Source organism: Narcine bancroftii, chromosome 6 (genome assembly GCF_036971445.1).
Source record: "Narcine bancroftii isolate sNarBan1 chromosome 6, sNarBan1.hap1, whole genome shotgun sequence".
NCBI lineage: Eukaryota > Metazoa > Chordata > Chondrichthyes > Torpediniformes > Narcinidae > Narcine > Narcine bancroftii.
The window spans coordinates 94,791,368-94,811,186 of NC_091474.1; the positions used below are offsets into that span (position 1 = coordinate 94,791,368).

The window sequence follows — 19,819 nt, forward strand, 5'->3', positions numbered from 1 at the left end:
GACAAGATAGCCCATTGCAAGACCCGGGTTGTCATCAGAGCATCCACGTGCCCAGCACATTCATCACTGCTTCCTGGAAGTAAGGCCAGGCGACTTCCAGCATATCACCAACCACAAGACTACACCATCTGCCTGGGCTGGTGATGTCTCCCTCTTGGATGCATTGAACAACTTCTATGCACGTTTTGAGGCAAAAATCTTGGAAGTTGAAGAAGAATGCCTCTCCTCCAAATAATCAGGTGCTGATGTGAAGAGAGAGTTAGGAAAGGTCAACCCACAGAAAGCTGCTGGACTGGACAACATTCCCGGCAGAATGTTGTCCGGAAAGTAAGGACTCGTACGTTCGAATGCTGTTTATCGACTTCAGTTTGGCATTCAACAATATCAGTACCTGATAAGGAAGTTGAACCTGCCTGGTCTAAACACCTCCCTCTGCAATTGGATTCTTGACTTCCTGTCGGGGAGACCTCAAGCAGCCCAGATCGGTACACTGAGCATGGGGCTGCATGTTTAGTCCACTGCTGTTCATTCTGCTGACCCACGACTGTGCAGCAGCTTGAACCACATCATCAATCTCGCTGAAAGCACGACCATGGTGGGCCTGATCAGCAAGAATGAGAAGTTAGCATACAGTCGCTGATAGACTGGTGCAGAATATTGATAAATAATGTCTCACAAAGATAAACTGGAAGGAAAATTCAAGATGTGTGTTGAAGACCGAACAAATGTTAATGAAGACTCTGTGACTGCTGTGCTTTCTGTGAATGAAAAATTCCTTGAGAAGATTGACATCCTGGAGAAAATAAATAATCTTAAAATTGTGGGGATGTCCAAAGGTAAAGAAGGTCAAGACGTGATACGTTTTTTTAAAGAGAGGAAACCAAAAATGCTTGGAGAGGAACGTTTTGAAGAGAAAATTTTGATTGTGAGAGCTCACAGACCAAAGTTGGGTCCTAATCAGAGACCTCGCTCTATCTTGATCAGATTTTTAAATTGTCAAGATAGGTAGAGGGTACTTGATTGGTGATGAATAGAGCTAAAGAATATGGACTTTGGAACCATGAGGGGGATAAGATTATTTATATCCAGATTTGAGTCAGGTCCTTTTGAAGAGAAGAAAAGAGTTTAACCCGGTTAAGAAGGCTTTATATGATAAAGGTTATGGATTTGTTCTTCATTATCCAGCTGCTTTGAAAATATTTTTGCCAGATCAAAAGTATCTGTCTTTTTACAAATCATGTTCATGCTGAAGATTAGGTGAAGGATCTGTCTGCAACCTATTTAATAAGGGTTTACGATCCCAAATGAGCCTTGGAGTGCACCTGACGGAGAATCTCACCGGGTCCCTTAACACCAGCTCCAGAGTCAAGAAAGCCCAGCAGCCCCTCTACTTCCTGCGAAAGCTGAGGAAAGTCCATCTCCCACCCTCCATCCTCACTACCTTCTGCAGAGGATGTATTGAAAGCATCCTGTGCCACTACATCACCGCCTGGTTTGGAAGCTGTACCTCCTCGGACCTGCAGAGGATGGTGAAGTCGACAGAAAAGATGATGGGGGGGCTCTTCCTACCACGAAGGACATTTACAACACTCAAAAGTCAATAAGCATCGTGAAGGACTCCACATGCCTCTCACGTGAACTGTTCTCCCTTCTGCCATCTCGTAGGAGGTACCGTAAACACTCGGGCCTTTATGTCTAGATTGGCTCCTGAATTCCCAGAACAGATGTGGATAGTGTACAGTGGACATTTACTGCATACATCTTAATATTTTAATAATTCAATGTGTTCAACTTTTATTCTAATTAATATTTGTGTAAATCTGCTCCATGGTCCTGGAGAAACGATATCTCATCTTTACCTTGTGACCATGGTATGAATGATAAATAAAGGTGACTTGACTTGACTGGAATTTGGCAAATGAGTTGACAAGAGCTTCCTCCGGCAATACGTAGAGGGTCCAACAAGGGAAAGGGCAATGGTCAATCTAGTCTTGGGAAATTGGCAAGGGCGAATTGATGAGATATTTATTGATGAGCCTCTGTGACCAGTGACCATTATTCCATTTGGTTTAAGATAGTTGTAGAGAGTGACAGGCCAGGACCACAAGTTAAAATTGATAATTGAGGCAAGCCCATCTTTTAAGGTATAAGAACTGGCTCGTTCAATGGAAGAGGTTGCTTGAAGGAAGAGGAGATATGGTTTTCAAAGTTGCTGACCAGAGTCTAGGAGATGTCTGTTAGAGTGAAAGGTCAGACATGCAAGCATGGGGAAGCTTGGATGATGAGGGAAATTCAGGCTCTGGCCAAAGGAAGGAAACAGGAGGCAGGTATAAGCAGCTGGGATCAAGTGTGAACCCAGAAGATTTTTTGGAACTGAGGAGCAAAGCTAAAAAGAGAGCGAAAAGTGGACAGGAGCTCCAAGAGATTTTATGTTCAGAAAGGGAAAAAGGGTAGCCAGAGAAAAAGATGAGATTCTTCAGGAATCAGATTTCAGATTTATTGTCAGAGCACATATAATTCTGAGATTCTTTTTCCTGTGGGCGAGGCAGAATTATCACTAATTGGTAGCGCAAAAAAAAAACTGAACACAGTGTAAACATGCAAACAAATAAAAGAACTGTAAACAGATAACAAATGTAAACAAACTGACTGTGTAATACAGAGAGAACAAAGAAAATCAATCAAGTGCACAGGTAGTCAGTCCTTCTGATTGATTTGTTGTTGAGGAGTCTGATGGTGGAGGGGTAGCAGCTGTTCCTGAACCTGGTGGGTGCGAGTCTTGTGGCCCCTCTACCTCTTTCCTGATGGCAGCAGCGAGAACAGAGCGTGTGCTGAGTGGTGGAGGTCTTTAATGATTGCTGCTGCTCTCCGATGGCAGAGTTCTCAATAGATGTTCTCGATAGTGAGGAGAGTTTGGCCTGTGATGTCTTGGGCTGCGTCCACTACCTTTTGCAGGGTTTTACACTGAGAGGTATTGGTGTCCTCGTACCAGGCCGTGATGCAGCCGGTCAGCACCCTTTGCACCGCACCTCTGGAGAAATTTGCCAGACTTTCCAATATCATGCCAAACCTCCACAAACACCTGAGGAAGTCAAGGCACTGACATGCTTTCTTCAGGATGCCATTGGGACATTGGGTCCAGGAGAGATCCTGCAATGTAGTGACTTGCAGGAACACTCAGTGTCTCTGGAGGGACTCCCTTTTACTTCTTAGGTGGTATGTGAGTGGAAAGAAAAAAGTTGAGAACCACTGCTCTAACTTGTATGTTTCGAGGTCTTTTAAAAGTGACGATTGTAACCACTTCCACTGACAGCTCATACCATACCACCCCCCCCCCCCCCCCCACCGTTGAAAGTTATTCCCAAGTCCTTTCAAATCATTCCTCTCTCATCTATTCCCTCCAGTTTTAAATTCCCCTGTATCAGGAGAAATACTTCAACAATCCATCTGGGGTGCCAATTGTGGGCGGTTAGCTCAACAATATTACAGCTCCAGCAACCCAGGTTCGAATCTCGCGCTGTTTGTAAGGCATCTGTCTCTGGTTTCCACCTGCCTTTCAAAAACAAATAGGGTTTATAGGTTAATTGGTGTATTTAGGACACATGGGGACGGAAGGGCCTTTTACCATGCTGTATGTCTAAATTTAAATCTTTACCCCTCATGCATCTGTTATTGGTTCCTCCCAATCTGGCCTCCGACACTCCAAACAGAAAATCCTCAGCTTCCTCGAGCCTGTCTTCCCCTGTTTCTGCATCCTTTCCAGCCTGATGATATCCTCTAGATGAGTGAGCAGAGCTGCTCACAATAATCCAGGCATGGTCTCACCAATGTCTTTGCTTTAATTTTAAAGTTAGAGATGCATCATGGTAGCAGGCCCTTCCGTCTCACAGGCCCATGCCACCCAAATACATCCACATGACCGATTCCCCTCCCAACCCTGTCTGTCCTCAGAACATGGAGGAAATCCACATGGTCACCTATCATTGCTGAGGAAAGGGTACAATAATTTCTTCGCAGTCAGTTCTGAGCTATTATCAGAATGACTACTCTCATTGCCGGTGTGTGAGTCACGATGTTTCAGTGAACCCAGCAAGAAAAAAGATTAATTTCTGCTTCCTGAGAATGAGAAGGCCAGACATTTACTGATCTGGGTCAGAAACAGTCAGAAGGGACTACACAATAGTCAAATGAAAAGCATAGTTAAAATCTACACTGCAGGCTTTTCACTCATTCTTTGTGATTTATAATGTTCCACGTACAAATCTATAAATACAGGTACACAATCCTTTATCCGGACCTCTAAAATCCAGAAAGCTCCAAAAACCGGCATTTCTTTTCTCTGGTGCTGATACAGTGGAGGGAGAGAGAGAGAGAGAGAGAGAGAGAGAGAGAGAGAGAGAGAGAGAGAGAGAGAGAGAGAGAGAGAGAGAGAGAGAGAGAGAGAGAGGGGCGACAGCACAACTAGGTTCGGTGGGTGGGTGTGTGAGGGTGGGGGGGAGACACGACAGCATGACTCTGGTGGGTGGGGGTGGAGGAGACCGAGACGGCAGTGCGACTCGGGTGGGCAAGGGGGAGAGAGACGCCAGTGTGACTGGAAGGGGGTGGATACGGAAGCACAATTCAGGTGGGCTTAAATCTGGGGCAGCTGGCTTTTGTTCTGAAATCCATAAAAATCCGAAATTTGGAACACACTGTCCCCCCAAGGGTTCCGGATAAAGGCCTTCACAGTAAGAAACTGTCTTTTCTACTTGTTTGGTCAGAAATTTGTCTTCAAATGTAAAGCAGGGTAACAGACCCATGTGTCTGTGTTGCCTAAGCACATCAATTAAACTACTAACCCCGTACATTTTGAACAGTGGGAGGAAACCAGAGCACCCAGTGGAAACCCACGCAGACACAGGGAGAACGTACAAACTCCTTAAAGACAGCGCCAGATTCGAACACTGGTGCTGTTAATAACATTGCGCTATTCTCTATGCTAACCATTCTGCCCTAAGTTTTCATTGAAAACATTTCAGCCAGCAATAAAATTCAGGATGGTGGATTTTTAGAAGACAGACGTTGAGAAACACTCAGCAGGTCAGGCAACAACTGCAGAGAGATTTCATCAGAGAAAGGTTATTAATTTGGTTTCACCCTCCACAAATTCTTCCAGATCCACTGAGTGTTTCAATCAGTTTCTGTTTCTACTTTTCCAGCATTTTATTTTATGATTTTTAATTTTATTTTCAAAACATCCTGCTAATTGGAGCTTCATATCAGTATTTCGCAGTTGGCCGGACTTTGTCAGTGGTTTATCAACAAAACGTGAGGAATTAGGAGTTAAACTTGCTGATTGCAAGTTTCTATCCACAGACTTTAAAGGATATTAATATTGAGACTGATATCAAGTGTTCGGTCATTAAGGCTTCCAGGGGACAGCGGCCGGTGGTGTGGAAATGATATGCAGTGGTTTCTTGGCTACTTATTCTTTGGCACTTCTTGACTGTACCAAGATGCCTTGACTTGCTTATGGTCAGGTCAACTGACATTTGACTGCTAATTTAACAAATAAGACTTATTTATGCCAATTCAATCTTCAGAAGTAAAGCCAAACATTAGACACCACAATACGTTGTGCCGTGATACCTTATAATTTTTTAAAATTCACTTTCAATATCTGGGAAACATGCTCAATGGTCCATCCTTTATGAAGAAATAATGGTAATCTGCCTTCTTGAATTACTGCTAAAAAAACACTAAACCCTCCTAATCCTATAACCCTCCATTTTTTTCAGTCCATGTGGTTGTCTAAATACCCCCAATGTTTCAGCCTCCACCACCACCCCTGGCCAGGCATTCCAGGCACCCACAAAATAACTTACCCCTGATGTCTTCCGTCCCTTAACTTTGTACATATATCCTCTGGTGTTTGCTGATCCTGCCCTGGGAATCAGGTGATGGCCATTCACATTATCTATGCCTCTCATAATCTTATATCAAGCCTCCTCTCATCCATTGCTACAAAGAGAAAAGCCCAAGCTCTGCTAACCTGGCCTCATAAGACTTATTTTCCATTTCAGGCAACATCCTGGTAAATCTCCACTGCACCTTCTCCATGGACTCTACATCCTTCCTGTAATGAGGTGACCAAACTGAACACAGTTGCAACATGACCTCTTGACTCTTCGTAGAATAAATGGCAATTTTGGAGGTCTCACTTAGCCAAGTAAGTGACATGGATTTAGTCACTGATAATCTATTTAATACCAGCTGCTGGTGGTAGAAAGGATGAATGTTTAGGGGGTATACTGATGAGGGGGATACTGATAATGGGGGATACTGATTGTGGGGATTTATGGATGGTGTGGGGATACTGATGATGGGGGAGATACTGATGGTGGGGGATACTGATGGTGGGGAATACTGATGGTGGGGGATACTGATGGTGGGGGATACTGATGGTGGGGGATACTGATGATGGGTGGATACTGAAGGTGGAGGGATACTGATGGTGGGGGATACTGATGGTGGGGGATACTGATGATGGGGGATACTGATGATGGGGATACTGATGGTGGGGATTTATGGATGGTGTGGGGATACTGATGATGGGGGAGATACTAATGGTGGGGGATACTGATGGTGGGAGATACTGATGGTGGGGGATACTGATGGTGGGGAATACTGATGGTGGGGAATACTGATGGTGGGGGATACTGATGGTGGGGAATACTGATGGTGGGGATACTGATGGTGGGGGATACTGATGGTGGGGGATACTGATGATGGGTGGATACTGAAGGTGGAGGGATACTGATGGTGGGGGATACTGATGGTGGGGGATACTGATGGTGGGGGATACTGATGGTGGGGAATACTGATGGTGGGGAATACTGATGGTGGGGGATACTGATGGTGGGGGATACTGATGATGGGGGGATACTGATGATGGTGGGGGATACTGATGATGGGGGGATACTGATTGTGGGGGGATACTGATGATGGGGGGATACTGATGATGGGGGGATAATGATGATGGGGATACTGATGCTGAGGGGATACTGATGATGGGGGTCACTGATGATGTGGATACTGATGGTGTGGGATACTAATGGTGGGGGGATACTGATGTTGGGGGATACTGATGATGGTGGTATACTGATGGTGGGGGATACTGATGATAGGGGGACACTGATGATGGGGGATACTGATGATGGGGGGATTCTAATGCTGAGGGGGATACTGATGATGGTGGGATACTGATGATGGGGATACTGATGGTGGGGGATACTAATGGTGGGGGGATAATGATGGCGTGAAATACTGATGGTGAAGGATACTGATGGTGGGGGATACTGATGATGGTGGGATACTGATGGTGAGGGGATACTGTTGATGGCGGAATACTGATGATGGGGATACTGATGGCGGGGAATACTGATGGTGCGGAATACTGATGGTGGGGGATACTGATGGTGGGGGATACTGATGGTGGGGGATACTGATGATGGTGGATACTGATGGTGGGGGATACTGATGATGGTGGGATACTGATGATGGGGGGATACTGATGGTGAGGGATACTGATGATGGGGGGGATACTGATTGTGGGGGGATACTGATGATGGGGGGATACTGATGGTGGGGGATACTGATGATGGGGATACTGATGCTGAGGGGATACTGATGATGGGGGGACACTGATGGTGGTGGATACATAGTGGGGGATACTGATGTTGGGGGATACTGATGATGGTGCGATACTGATGATGTGGATACTGATGGTGTGGGATACTAATGGTGGGGGGATACTGATGGTGGGGGATACTGATGATGGTGGTATAGTGATGGTGGGGGGATACTGATGATGGGGGAATTCTAATGCTGAGGGGGATACTGATGATGGTGGGATACTGATGATGGGGATACTGATGGTGGGGGATACTGATGATGGTGGGATACTGATGGTGAGGGGATACTAATGATGGGGGGACACTGATGGTGGGGGATAATGATGATGGTGGGATACTGATGGTGAGGGGATACTGTTGATGGTGGAATACTGACGATGGGGATACTGATGGTGGGGGATACAGATGGTGGAGGATACTGATGGTGGGGGATGCTGATGATGGTGGGATACTGATGGTGAGGGGACACTGTTGATGGTGGAATACTGACGATGGGGATACTGATGGCGGGGGATACTAATGGTGGGGGGATACTGATGCTGAGGGGATACTGATGATGGGGGGATACTGATGGTGGTGAATACTGATGATGGGGGATACTGATGGTGGGGGATACTGATGATGGGGATACTGATGGTGGGGGATAATAATGGTGGGGGATACTGATGGTGGGGAATAATGATGGTGGAGGATACTGATCGTGGGGGACACTGATGATGGTGGGATACTGATGGTGAGGGGATACTGATGATGGGGGATACTGATGATGGGGTGTTACTGATGGTGGGGGGATACTGATGCTGAGGGGATACTGATGATGGGGGTACACTGATGGTGGGGGATACTGATGGTGGGGGATACTGATGATGGTTGGATACTGATGATGATACTGATGATGGGGATACTGAAGGTGGGGGATACTGATGGTGGGGGATACTGATGGTGGGGGATACTGATGATGGAGATACTGATGGTGGGGGATATTGATGATGGTGGGATACTGATGGTGGGGGGATACTGAGGGTGGGGAATACGAATGCTGGGGGATACTAATGGTGGGGGATACTGATGATGGTGGGATACTGATGGTGGGGGATACTGATGATGGGGGATACCGATGGTGGGGAATACTGATGGTGGGGGATACTGATGGTGGGGGATACTGATGGTGGTGCATACAGATGGTGGGGGGAAACTGATGGTGGGGAATACTGATGGTGGGGGATACTGATGGTGGGGGATACAGATGATGGTGGGATACTGATGGTGGGGGATACTGATGATGGTGGGATACTGATGGTGAGGGGATACTGATGATGGGGGGACACTGATGGTGGGGGATACTGATGATGGTAGGACACTGATGGTGGGGGATACTAATGATGGTGGGATACTGACGGTGAGGGGATACTGATGATGGGGATACTGATGATGGGGGGATACTGATGGTGGGGGATATTGATGGTGGGATACTGATGATGGGGATACTGATGGTGGGGGATACTGATGGTGGGGGTTACTGATGGTGGGGGATACTGATGATGGTGGTATACTGATGGTGGGGGATACTGATGATGGGTGATACTGATGGTGGGAAATGCTGATGGTGGGGGATACTGATGGTGGAGGATACTGATGATGGGGGACACTGATGGTGGGGAATACTGATTGTGGGGAATACTGTTGGTGGGGAATACTGATGGTGGGGGATACTGATGGTGGAGGATACTGATGATGGGGGACACTGATGGTGCGGAATACTGATGGTGGGGGATACTGATGGTGGGGGATACTGATGATGGTGGGATACTAATGGTGGGGGGATACTGAGGGTGGGGAATACGAATGGTGGGGGATACTAATGGTGGGGGATACTGATGATGGTGGGATACTGATGGTGGGGGATACTGATGATGGGGGATACCGATGGTGGGGAATACTGATGGTGGGGGATACTGATGGTGGGAGATACTGATGGTGGGGCATACAGATGGTGGGGGGAAACTGATGGTGGGGAATACTGATGGTGGGGGATACTGATGGTGGGGGATACTGATGATGGTGGGGGATACTGATGGTGGGGGATTCTAATGGTGGGGGGATACTGATGCTGAGGGGATACTGATGATTGGGGATACTGATGTTGGGGGATACTGATGGTGGGGGTATACTAATGTTGGGGGGAAACTGATGCTGAGGGGATACTGATGATGGTGGGATACTGATGACGGTGGGATACTGATGGTGAGGGGATACTGATGATGGAGGATACTGATGGTTGGGAATACTGATGGTGGGGGATACTGATGGTGGAGGATACTGATGATGGGGACACTGATGGTAGGGAATACTGATAGTGGTGGACACTTTTGTTGGGGAATACTGATGGTGGGGGATTATGATGGTGGAGGATACTGATGATGGGGGACACTGATGGTGGGGAATACTGATGGTGGGGAATACTGATGGTGGGGGTACATATGGTGGGGGGATACTGATGGTGGGGATACTGATGATGGGGATACTGATGGTGGGGTTTACTAATGGTGGGGGGATACTGATGGTGGGAAAAACTGATGGTGGGGGATACTGATGGTGGGGGATACTGATGCTGGGGGATACTGATGGTGGGGCGGATACTGATACTGAAGGGATACTGATGATTGGGGGTCACCGATGGTGGGAGGTACTGATGGTGGGGGATAATGATGATGGTGGGGGATACTGATGGTGCGCTATACTAATGGTGGGAGGGATACTGATGCTGAGTTTATACTGATGATTGTGGATACTGATGGTGGGGAATACTTATGATAGGGGGACACTGATTGTGAGGGATACTGATGGTGGGGGGATACTGATGATTGTGGGGGATACTGATGGTGGGGGAAACTAATGGTGGGGGGGATACTGATGCTGAAGGGATACTGATGATTGGGGACACTGATGGTGGGTGGATACTGATGCTGAGGGGATACTGATGCTTGGGGGACACTGATGGTGGGGGATACTGATGGTGGGGGGATACTGATGATGGTGGGGGATACTGATGGTGGGGGGATACTGATGATGGTGGGGGATACTGATGGTGGGCGATACTAATGGTGGGGGAGCAACTGATGCTGAGGGGATACTGATGATTGGGGGATACTGATGGTGGGGGATACTGATGGTGGGGGGATACTAATGGTGGGGCATACTGATGTGGGGGGATACTGATGGTGGGGATACTGATGATGGGGATACTGATGGTTGGGGATTGTAATGGTGTGGGGATTCTGATGGTGGGGAATAGTGATGGTGGGGGATACTGATGGTGGGGTATACTGATGGTGGGGGGATACTGATGCTGAGGGGATACTGATGATTGGGGGACACTGATGGTGGGGATACTGATGGTGGGAGATACTGATGATGGTGGGATACCGATGGTGGGGGGATACTGATGATGGGGGATACTAATGGTGCGGAATACTGATGGTGGGGGATACTGATGGTGGAGGATACTGATGATGGGGGACACTGATGGTGGGGAATACTGATGGTGGGGGATACTGTTGGTGGGGAATACTGATGGTGGGGGATACTGATGGTGGGGGATACTAATGATGAGGATACTGATGTGGGGGATACTAATGGTGGGGGGATATTGATGGTGGGGAATTCTGATGGTGGGGGATACTGATGGTGGGGGATACTGATGGTGGGGGGGGATACTGATGCTGAGAGGATACATATGATGGGGGGACACTTGGTGGGGGATACTAATGGTGGGGGGATACTCATGGTGGGGAATACTGATGGTGGGGGATAGTGATGGTGGAGGATACTGATGATGGGGGACACTGATGGTAGGGAATACTGATGGTGGTGGATACTGTTGGTGTGGAATACTGATGGTCGGGGATTCTGATGGTGGGGGATACTGTTGGTGGGGGATACTGATGATGGTGGGATACTGATGGTGGGGGATACTGATGATGGGTGATACTGATGGTGGGAAATACTGATGGTGGGGGATACTGATGGTGGAGGATACAGATCATGGGGACTCTGATGGTGGGGAATACTGATTGTGGGGAATAATGTTGGTGGGGAATACTGATGGTGGAGGATACTGATGATGGGGGACACTGATGGTGTGGAATACTGATTGTGGGGGATACTGATGGTGGGGGATAGGGATGATGGTGGGATACTAATGGTGGGGGGATACTGATGGTGGGGAATACTAATGGTGGGGGATACTAATGGTGGGGGATACTGATGATGGTGGGATACTGATGGTGGGGGATACTGATGGTGGGGCATACTGATGGTGGGGGGATACTGATGGAGGGGAATACTGATGGCGGGGTATACTGATGGTGGGGGATACTGATGGTGGGGGATACTGATGATGGTGGGGACTACTGATGGTGGGGGATTCTAATGGTGGGGGGGGATACTGATGCTGAGGGGATACTGATCATTGGGGGATACTGATGTTGGGGGATGCTGATGGTGGGGGTATACTAATGGTGGGGGGGATACTGATGCTGAGGGGATACTGATGATGGTGGGATACTGATGACGGTGGGATACTGATGGCGGGGGTATACTGATGATGGGGGATACTGAGTGTTGGGAATACTGATGGTGGGGGATACTGATGGTGGGGGGATACTGATGGTGGGGGATACTGATGGTGGGGGATACTGATGATGGTGGGATACTAATGGTGGGGGATACTGATGGTGGGGAATATAATGGTGGGGGATACTAATGGTGGGGGATACTGATGATGGTGGGATACTGATGGTCGTGGATACTGATGATTGGGGATACCGATGGTGGGGAATACTGACGGTGGGGGATACTGATGGTGGGTGATACTGATGGTGGGGCATACTGATGGTGGGGGGATACTGATGGTGGGGAATACTGATGGCGGGGGATACTGATGGTGGGGGATACTGATGGTGGGGGATACTGATGATGGTGGGGGCTACTGATGGTGGGGGATTCTAATGGTGGGGGGGATACTGATGCTGAGGGGATACTGATGATTGGGGGATACTGATGTTGGGGGATGCTGATGGTGGGGGTATACTAATGGTGGGGGGGATACTGATGCTGAGGTGATACTGATGATGGTGGGATACTGATAACGGTGGGATACTGATGGCGAGGGATACTGATGATGGGGGATACTGATTGTTGGGAATACTGATGGTGGGGGACACTGATGGTGGGGGGATACTGATGGTGTGCGGATACTGATGGTGGGGATACTGATGATGGGGATACTGATGGTGGGAGATACTGATGGTGGGGGATACTGATGATGGTGGGGGATACTGATGGTGGGGGATACTAATGGTGGGGGTTATACTGATGGGGGGGATACTAATGGTGGGGGGGATACTGATGCTGAGGGGATACTGATGATTGGGGGATACTGATGTTGGGGGATACTGATGGTGGGGGTACACTAATGGTGGGGGGGATACTGATGCTGAGGGGATACTGATGATGGTGGGATACTGATGACGGTGGGATACTGATGGTGGGGGGATACTGATGATGGGGGATACTGATGTTTGGGAATACTGATGGTGGGGGATACTGATGGTGGAGGATACTGATGATGGGGACACTAGGGAATACTGATAGTGGTGGATACTTTTGTTGGGGAATACTGATGGTGGGGGATTCTGATGGTGGAGGATGCTGATGATGGGGGACACTGATGGTGGAGGATACTGATGATGGGGATACTGATTCTGTGGGGATACTGATGATGGGGGGACACTGTTGGTGGGGATACTAATGGTGGGGTGATAATCATGGTGGGGAATACTGATGGTGGGTGGATACTGATGGTGGGGGATACTAATGGTGGGGTGAAATTGATGGTGGGGAATTCTGATGGTGGGGGATACTGATGGTGGGGGATACTGATGGTGGGGGGTTACTGATGCTGAGGGGATACTGATGAAGGGGGGACACTGATGGTGGGGGATACTAATGGTGGGGGGACACTGTTGGTGGGGGATACTAATGATGGGGGGATACTCATGGTGGGGAATACTGATGTTGGGGGATACTGATGGTGGGGGATACTGATGATGGGGATACTGATGGTGGGGGTTACTGATGAGGATATGAAACTGATGGTGGGAGATACTGATGGTGGGGGATACTGATGATGGTGGGGGATACTGATGGTGGGGGATACTAATGGTGGGGGTTATACTGATTCTGAGTTTATACTGATGATGGTGGGATACTGATGGTGAGGGGATACTGATGGTGGGGGATACTGATGGTGGGGGATACTGATCGTGGGGATACTGATGATGGGGATACTGATGGTGGGAGATACTGATGATGGGGGATACTGATGATGGTGGGGGATACTGATGGTGGGGGATACTAATGGTGGGTGTGAAACTGATGGGGGGGATACTAATGGTGGGGGGGATACTGATGCTGAGGGGATACTGATGATGGTGGGATACTGATGACGGTGGGATACTGATGGTGGGGGGATTCTGATGATGGGGATACTGATGTTTGGGAATACTGATGGTGGGGGATACTGATGGTGGAGGATACTGATGATGGGGACACTGATGGTAGGGAATACTGATAGTGGTGGATACTTTTGTTGGGGAATACTGATGGTGGGGGATTCTGATGGTGGAGGATACTGATGATGGGGGACACTGATGGTGGAGGATACTGATGATGGGGGATACTGATTCTGTGGGGATACGGATGAAGGGGGGGACACTGATGGTGGGGGATACTAATGGTGGGGGTATACTCATGGCGGGGAATACTGATGGTGGGGGATACTGATGGTGGGGGATACTGATGATAGGGATACTGATGGTGGGGGATACTGATGATGGTGGGATACTGATGGTGAGGGGATACTGATGGTGCGGGATATTGATGGTGGGGGAATACTGATGATGGGGGATACTGATGGTGGGGAATACTGATGATGGTGGTATACTAATGGTGGGGGTATACTGATGGTGGGGAATACTTTTGGTGGCGGATACTGATGGTGGGGATACTGATGATGGTGGGATACTAATGGTGGGAGGATACTGATGGTGTGGAATACTGATCGTGGGGGCTACTGATGATGGTGGTATACTAATGGTGGGGGATACTGATGGTGGTGAATCTTGATGGTGGGTGTTACTGATGGTGGAGGATACTGTTGGTGGGGGATACTGATGATGGTGGGATACTAATGGTGGGGGGATACTGATGGTGGGGAATACAAATGGTGGGGGATACTAATGGTGGGGGATACTGATGATGGTGGGATACTGATGGTGGGGGATTCTAATGGTGGGGGGATACTCATGGTGGGGAATACTGATGGTGGGGGATACTGATGGTGGACGATACTGATGACGGGGATACGGATGGTGGGGGATACTGATGATGATGTGAAACTGATGGTGGGAGATACTGATGGTGGGGGATACTGATGATGGTGGGGGATACTGATGGTGGGGGACACTAATGGTGTGGGTTATACTGATGCTGAGTTTATACTGATGATGGTGGGATACTGATGGTGAGGGGATACTGATGGTGGGGGATAGTGATGGTGTGGGGATACTGATGATGCGGATACTGATGGTGGGGTATACTGATGGTGGGGTGATACTGATGCTGAGGGGATACTGATGATTGGGGACACTGATGGTGGGGATACTGATGATGGGGGATACTGATGGTGGGGAATACTGATGGTGGGGAATACTGATGGTGGAGGATACTGATGATGGGGGACACTGATGGTGGGGAATACAGATGGTGGGGGATACTGTTGGTGGGGAATACTGATGGTGGGGGATACTGAATGTGGGGGATACTGATGATGGTGATACTGATGTGGGGGATACTAATGGTGGGGGGATATTGATGATGGGGAATTCTGATGGTGGGGGAAACTGATGGTGGGGGATACTGATGGTGGGGGGGGATACTGATGCTGAGAGGATACTGATGATGGGGGGACACTGTTGGTGGGGGATACTAATGGTGTGGGGATACTCATGGTGGGGAATACTGATGGTGGGGGATACTGATGGTGGGGGATACTGATGATGGGGATACTGATGGTGGGGGATACTTATGATGGTGGGATATGATGGTGAGGGTATACTGATGGTGCGGGATACTGATGGTGGGGGGATTCTGATGATGGGGATACTGATGGAGGGGAATACTGATGATGGTGGGATACTAATGGTGGGGGGATGATGATGGTGGGGAATACTGATGGTGGGGGATACTGATGGTGGGTGATACTGATGGTGGGGGATACTGATGATAGGGATACTGATGGTGGTGGATACTGATGATGGGGATACTGATGGTTGGGAATACTGATGGTGGGGCATACTGATGGTGGAGGATACTGATGATGAGGGACTCTGATGGTAGGGAATACTGATGGTGGTGGATACTGTTGGTGTGGAATACTGAAGGTCGGGGATTCTGATGGTGGAGGATGCTGATCATGGGGACACTGATGGTGGGGGATACTCATGGTGAGGGATACTGATGATGGTGGGATACTGATGGTGGGGGATACTGATGATAGGGATACTGATGGTGGGGGATACTGATGATGGTGAGATACTGATGGTGAGGGGATACTGATGATGGGGGGACACTGATGGTGGGGGATACTGATGATGGTGGGATACTGATGGTGGGGGATACTGATGATGGTGGGTTACTGATGGTGAGGGGATACTGATGACGGGGATACTGATGATGGGGGATACTGATGGTTGGGGATACTGATGGTGGGATACTGATGATGGGAATACTGATGGTAGGAAATACTGATGGTGGTGGATACTGTTGGTGTGGAATACTGATGGTTGGGGATTCTGATGGTGGAGGATACTGATGTTGGGGGACACTGATGGTGGGGAATACTGATGGTGGGGGATACTGATGGTGGGGGCGATACTGATGCTGAGGGGATACTGATGGTGGGGGGATTCTGATGATGGGGATACTGATGTTTGGGAATACTGATTGTGGGGGATACTGATGGTGGAGGATACTGATGATGGGGACACTGATGGTAGGGAATACTGATAGTGGTGGATACTTTTGTTGGGGAATACTGATGGTGGGGGATTCTGATGGTGGAGGATACTGATGATGGGGACACTGATGGTGGAGGATACTGATGATGGGGGATACTGATGCTGTGGGGATACTGATGATGGGGGGACACTGTTGGTGGGGATACTAATGGTGGGGGATAATCATGGTGGGGAATACTGATGGTGGGGGATACTGATGGTGGGGGATACTAATGGTGGGGTGAAATTGATGGTGGGGAATTCTGGTGGTGGGGGATACTGATGGTGGGGGATACTGATGGTGGGGGGATACTGATGCTGAGGGGATACTGATGAAGGGGGGACACTGATGGTGGGGGATACTAATGGTGGGGGTATACTCATGGCGGGGAATACTGATGGTGGGGGATACTGATGGTGGGGGATACTGATGATAGGGATACTGATGGTGGGGGATACTGATGACGGTGGGATACTGATGGTGAGGGGATACTAATGGTGCGGGATATTGATGGTGGGGGAATACTGATGATTGGGGATACTGATGGTGGGGAATACTGATGAAGGTGGTATACTAATGGTGGGGGTATACTGATGGTGGGGAATACTGTTGGTGGCGGATACTGATGGTGGGGATACTGATGATGGTAGGATACTAATGGTGGGGGGATACTGATGGTGGGGAATACTGATGGTGGGGGCTACTGATGATGGCGGTATACTAATGGTGGGGGATACTGATGGTGGTGAATCTTGATGGTGGGGGATACTGATGGTGGGGGATACTGATGATGGTGGGATACTGATTGTGGGGGATACTGATGATGGGGATACTGATGGTTGGGAATACTGATGGTGGGTGTTACTGATGTTGGAGGATACTGATGATGGGGGACACTGATGGTAGGGAATACTGATGGTGGTGGATACTGTTGGTGTGGAATACTGATGGTTGGGGATTCTGATGGTGGAGGATACTGATGATGGGGTACACTGATGGTGTGGAATACTGATGGTGGGGGATACTGATGGTGGGGGATACTGATGATGGTGGGATACTGATGGTGGGGGATACTGATGATGGGTGATACTGATGGTGGGGGATACTGATGGTGGAGGATACTGATGATGGGGACACTGATGGTGGGGAATACTGATTGTGGGGAATACTGTTGGTGGGGAATACTGATGGTGGGGGATACTGATGGTGGAGGATACTGATGATGGGAGACACTGATGGTGTGGAATACTGATGGTGGGGGATGCTGATGGTGGGGGATACTGATGATGGTGGGATACTAATGGTGGGGGAAATACTGATGGTCGGGGATACTGATGATGGGGGATACCGATGATGGGGAATACTGATGGTGGGCGATACTGATGGTGGGGGATACTGATGGTGGGGCATACTGATGGTGGGGGGATACCGATGGTAGTGAACACTGATGGTGGGGGATACTGATGGTGGGGGATACTGATGATGGTGGGGGTTACTGATGGTGGGGGATTCTAATGGTGGGGGGGATACTGATGCTGAGAGGATACTGATGATGAGGGGACACTGTTGGTGGGGGATACTAATGGTCGGGGGATACTCATGGTGGGGAATACTGATGGTGGGGGATACTGATGGTGGGGGATACTGATGACGGGGATACTGATGGTGGGTGATACTGATGATGATGTGAAACTGATGGTGGGAGATACTGATGGTGGGGGATACTGATGATGGTGGGGGATACTGATGGTGGGGGATACTAATGGTGGGGGTTATACTGATGCTGAGTTTATACTGATGATGGTGGGATACTGATGGTGAGGGGATACTGATGGTGGGGGATACTGATGGTGGGGGGATACTGATGATGCGGATACTGATGGTGGGGTATACTGATGGGGGGGATACTGATGATGGGGATACTGATGGTGGGGAATACTGATGGTGGGGGATACCGATGGTGGAGGATACTGATGATGGGGGACACTGATGGTGGGGAATACTGATGGTGGGGGATACTAATGGTGGGGGATACTGAGGATGGTGGGATACTGATGGTGGGGGATACTGATGATGGGGGATACCGATTGTTGGGAATACTGATGATGGGGGATACTGATGGTGGGGGGATACTGATGGTGGGGAGATACTGATGGTGGGGAATACTGATGGTGGGGGCTACTGATGGTGGGGGATACTGATGATAGGGATACTGATGGTGGGGGATACTGATGAAGGTGGGATACTGATGGTGAGGGGTTGCTGATGGTGGGGGATACTGATGGTGGGGGGATACTGATGATGGGGGATACTGATGGTGGGGAATACTGATGATGGTGGTATACTAATGGTGGGGGTATACTGATGGTGGGGAATACTGTTGGTGGCGGATACTGATGGTGGGGTGATAATGATGGTGGGGAATACTGATGGTGGGGGCTACTGATGATGGTGGCATACTAATGGTGGGGGATACTGATGGTGGGGAATACTGATGGTGGGGGATACTGATGGTTGGGGATATTGATGATGGTGGGATACTGATGGTGGGGGATACTGATGATGGGGATACTGGTGGTTGGGAATACTGATGGTGTGGGATACTGATGGTGGAGGATACTGATGATGGGGGACACAGATGGTAGGGAATACTGATGGTGGTGGATACTGTTGGTGTGGAATACTGATGGTCGGGGATTCTGATGGTGGAGGATACTGATGATGGGGGACACTGATGTTGGGGAATACTGATGGTGGGTGATACTGATGGTGGGGGATACTGATGATGGTGGGATACTGATGGTGGGGGATACTGATGGTGGGGAATACTGATGTTGGGTGTTACTGATGGTGGAGGATACTGATGATGGGGGACACTGATGGTAGGAAATACTGATGGTGGTGGATACTGTTGGTGTGGAATACTGATGGTTGGGGATTCTGATGGTGGAGGATACTGATGTTGGGGGACACTGATGGTGGGGAATACTGATGGTGGGGGATACTGATGGTGGGGGGGATACTGA

The 19,819-nt window shown here is 49.1% G+C and overlaps 1 protein-coding gene across 1 annotated transcript; it reads right to left on the reverse strand.

Moving 5' to 3' along the window:
* Positions 1-6,238: 6,238 nt before the first annotated feature.
* LOC138737325 (mucin-2-like) lies at positions 6,239-19,251 on the reverse strand. The gene is made up of 18 exons (XM_069888079.1): positions 19,156-19,251; positions 17,995-18,971; positions 17,401-17,882; positions 17,073-17,284; positions 16,252-16,958; positions 14,989-16,187; positions 12,963-14,889; positions 12,716-12,881; positions 12,452-12,563; positions 12,207-12,370; positions 11,792-12,101; positions 10,482-11,663; positions 9,549-10,294; positions 9,259-9,499; positions 8,029-9,176; positions 6,893-7,943; positions 6,716-6,811; positions 6,239-6,618 (listed from the first exon to the last, which is right to left on the reverse strand). The coding sequence occupies exons 1-18, from the start codon at positions 19,249-19,251 to the stop codon at positions 6,239-6,241; spliced, it is 11,196 nt and encodes a 3,731-aa protein (XP_069744180.1).
* Positions 19,252-19,819: the final 568 nt, after the last annotated feature.

Bases quoted from the DNA above. Each gene is read 5' to 3' on its own strand.
- LOC138737325 (XM_069888079.1), bottom strand. From the start codon at position 19,251: ATGCCACCATCATCAGTAGCCCCCACCATCAGTATTCCCCACCATCAT. The intron at 17,883-17,994 runs GTATCCCCCACC...CCCCACCATCAG, and splicing joins ATCAGTATCCTCCACCATCA to TATCACCCATCATCAGTATC. The intron at 12,882-12,962 runs GTATCCCCATCA...CCCCACCATCAG, and splicing joins ATCAGTATCTCCCACCATCA to TATTCCCAACAATCAGTATC.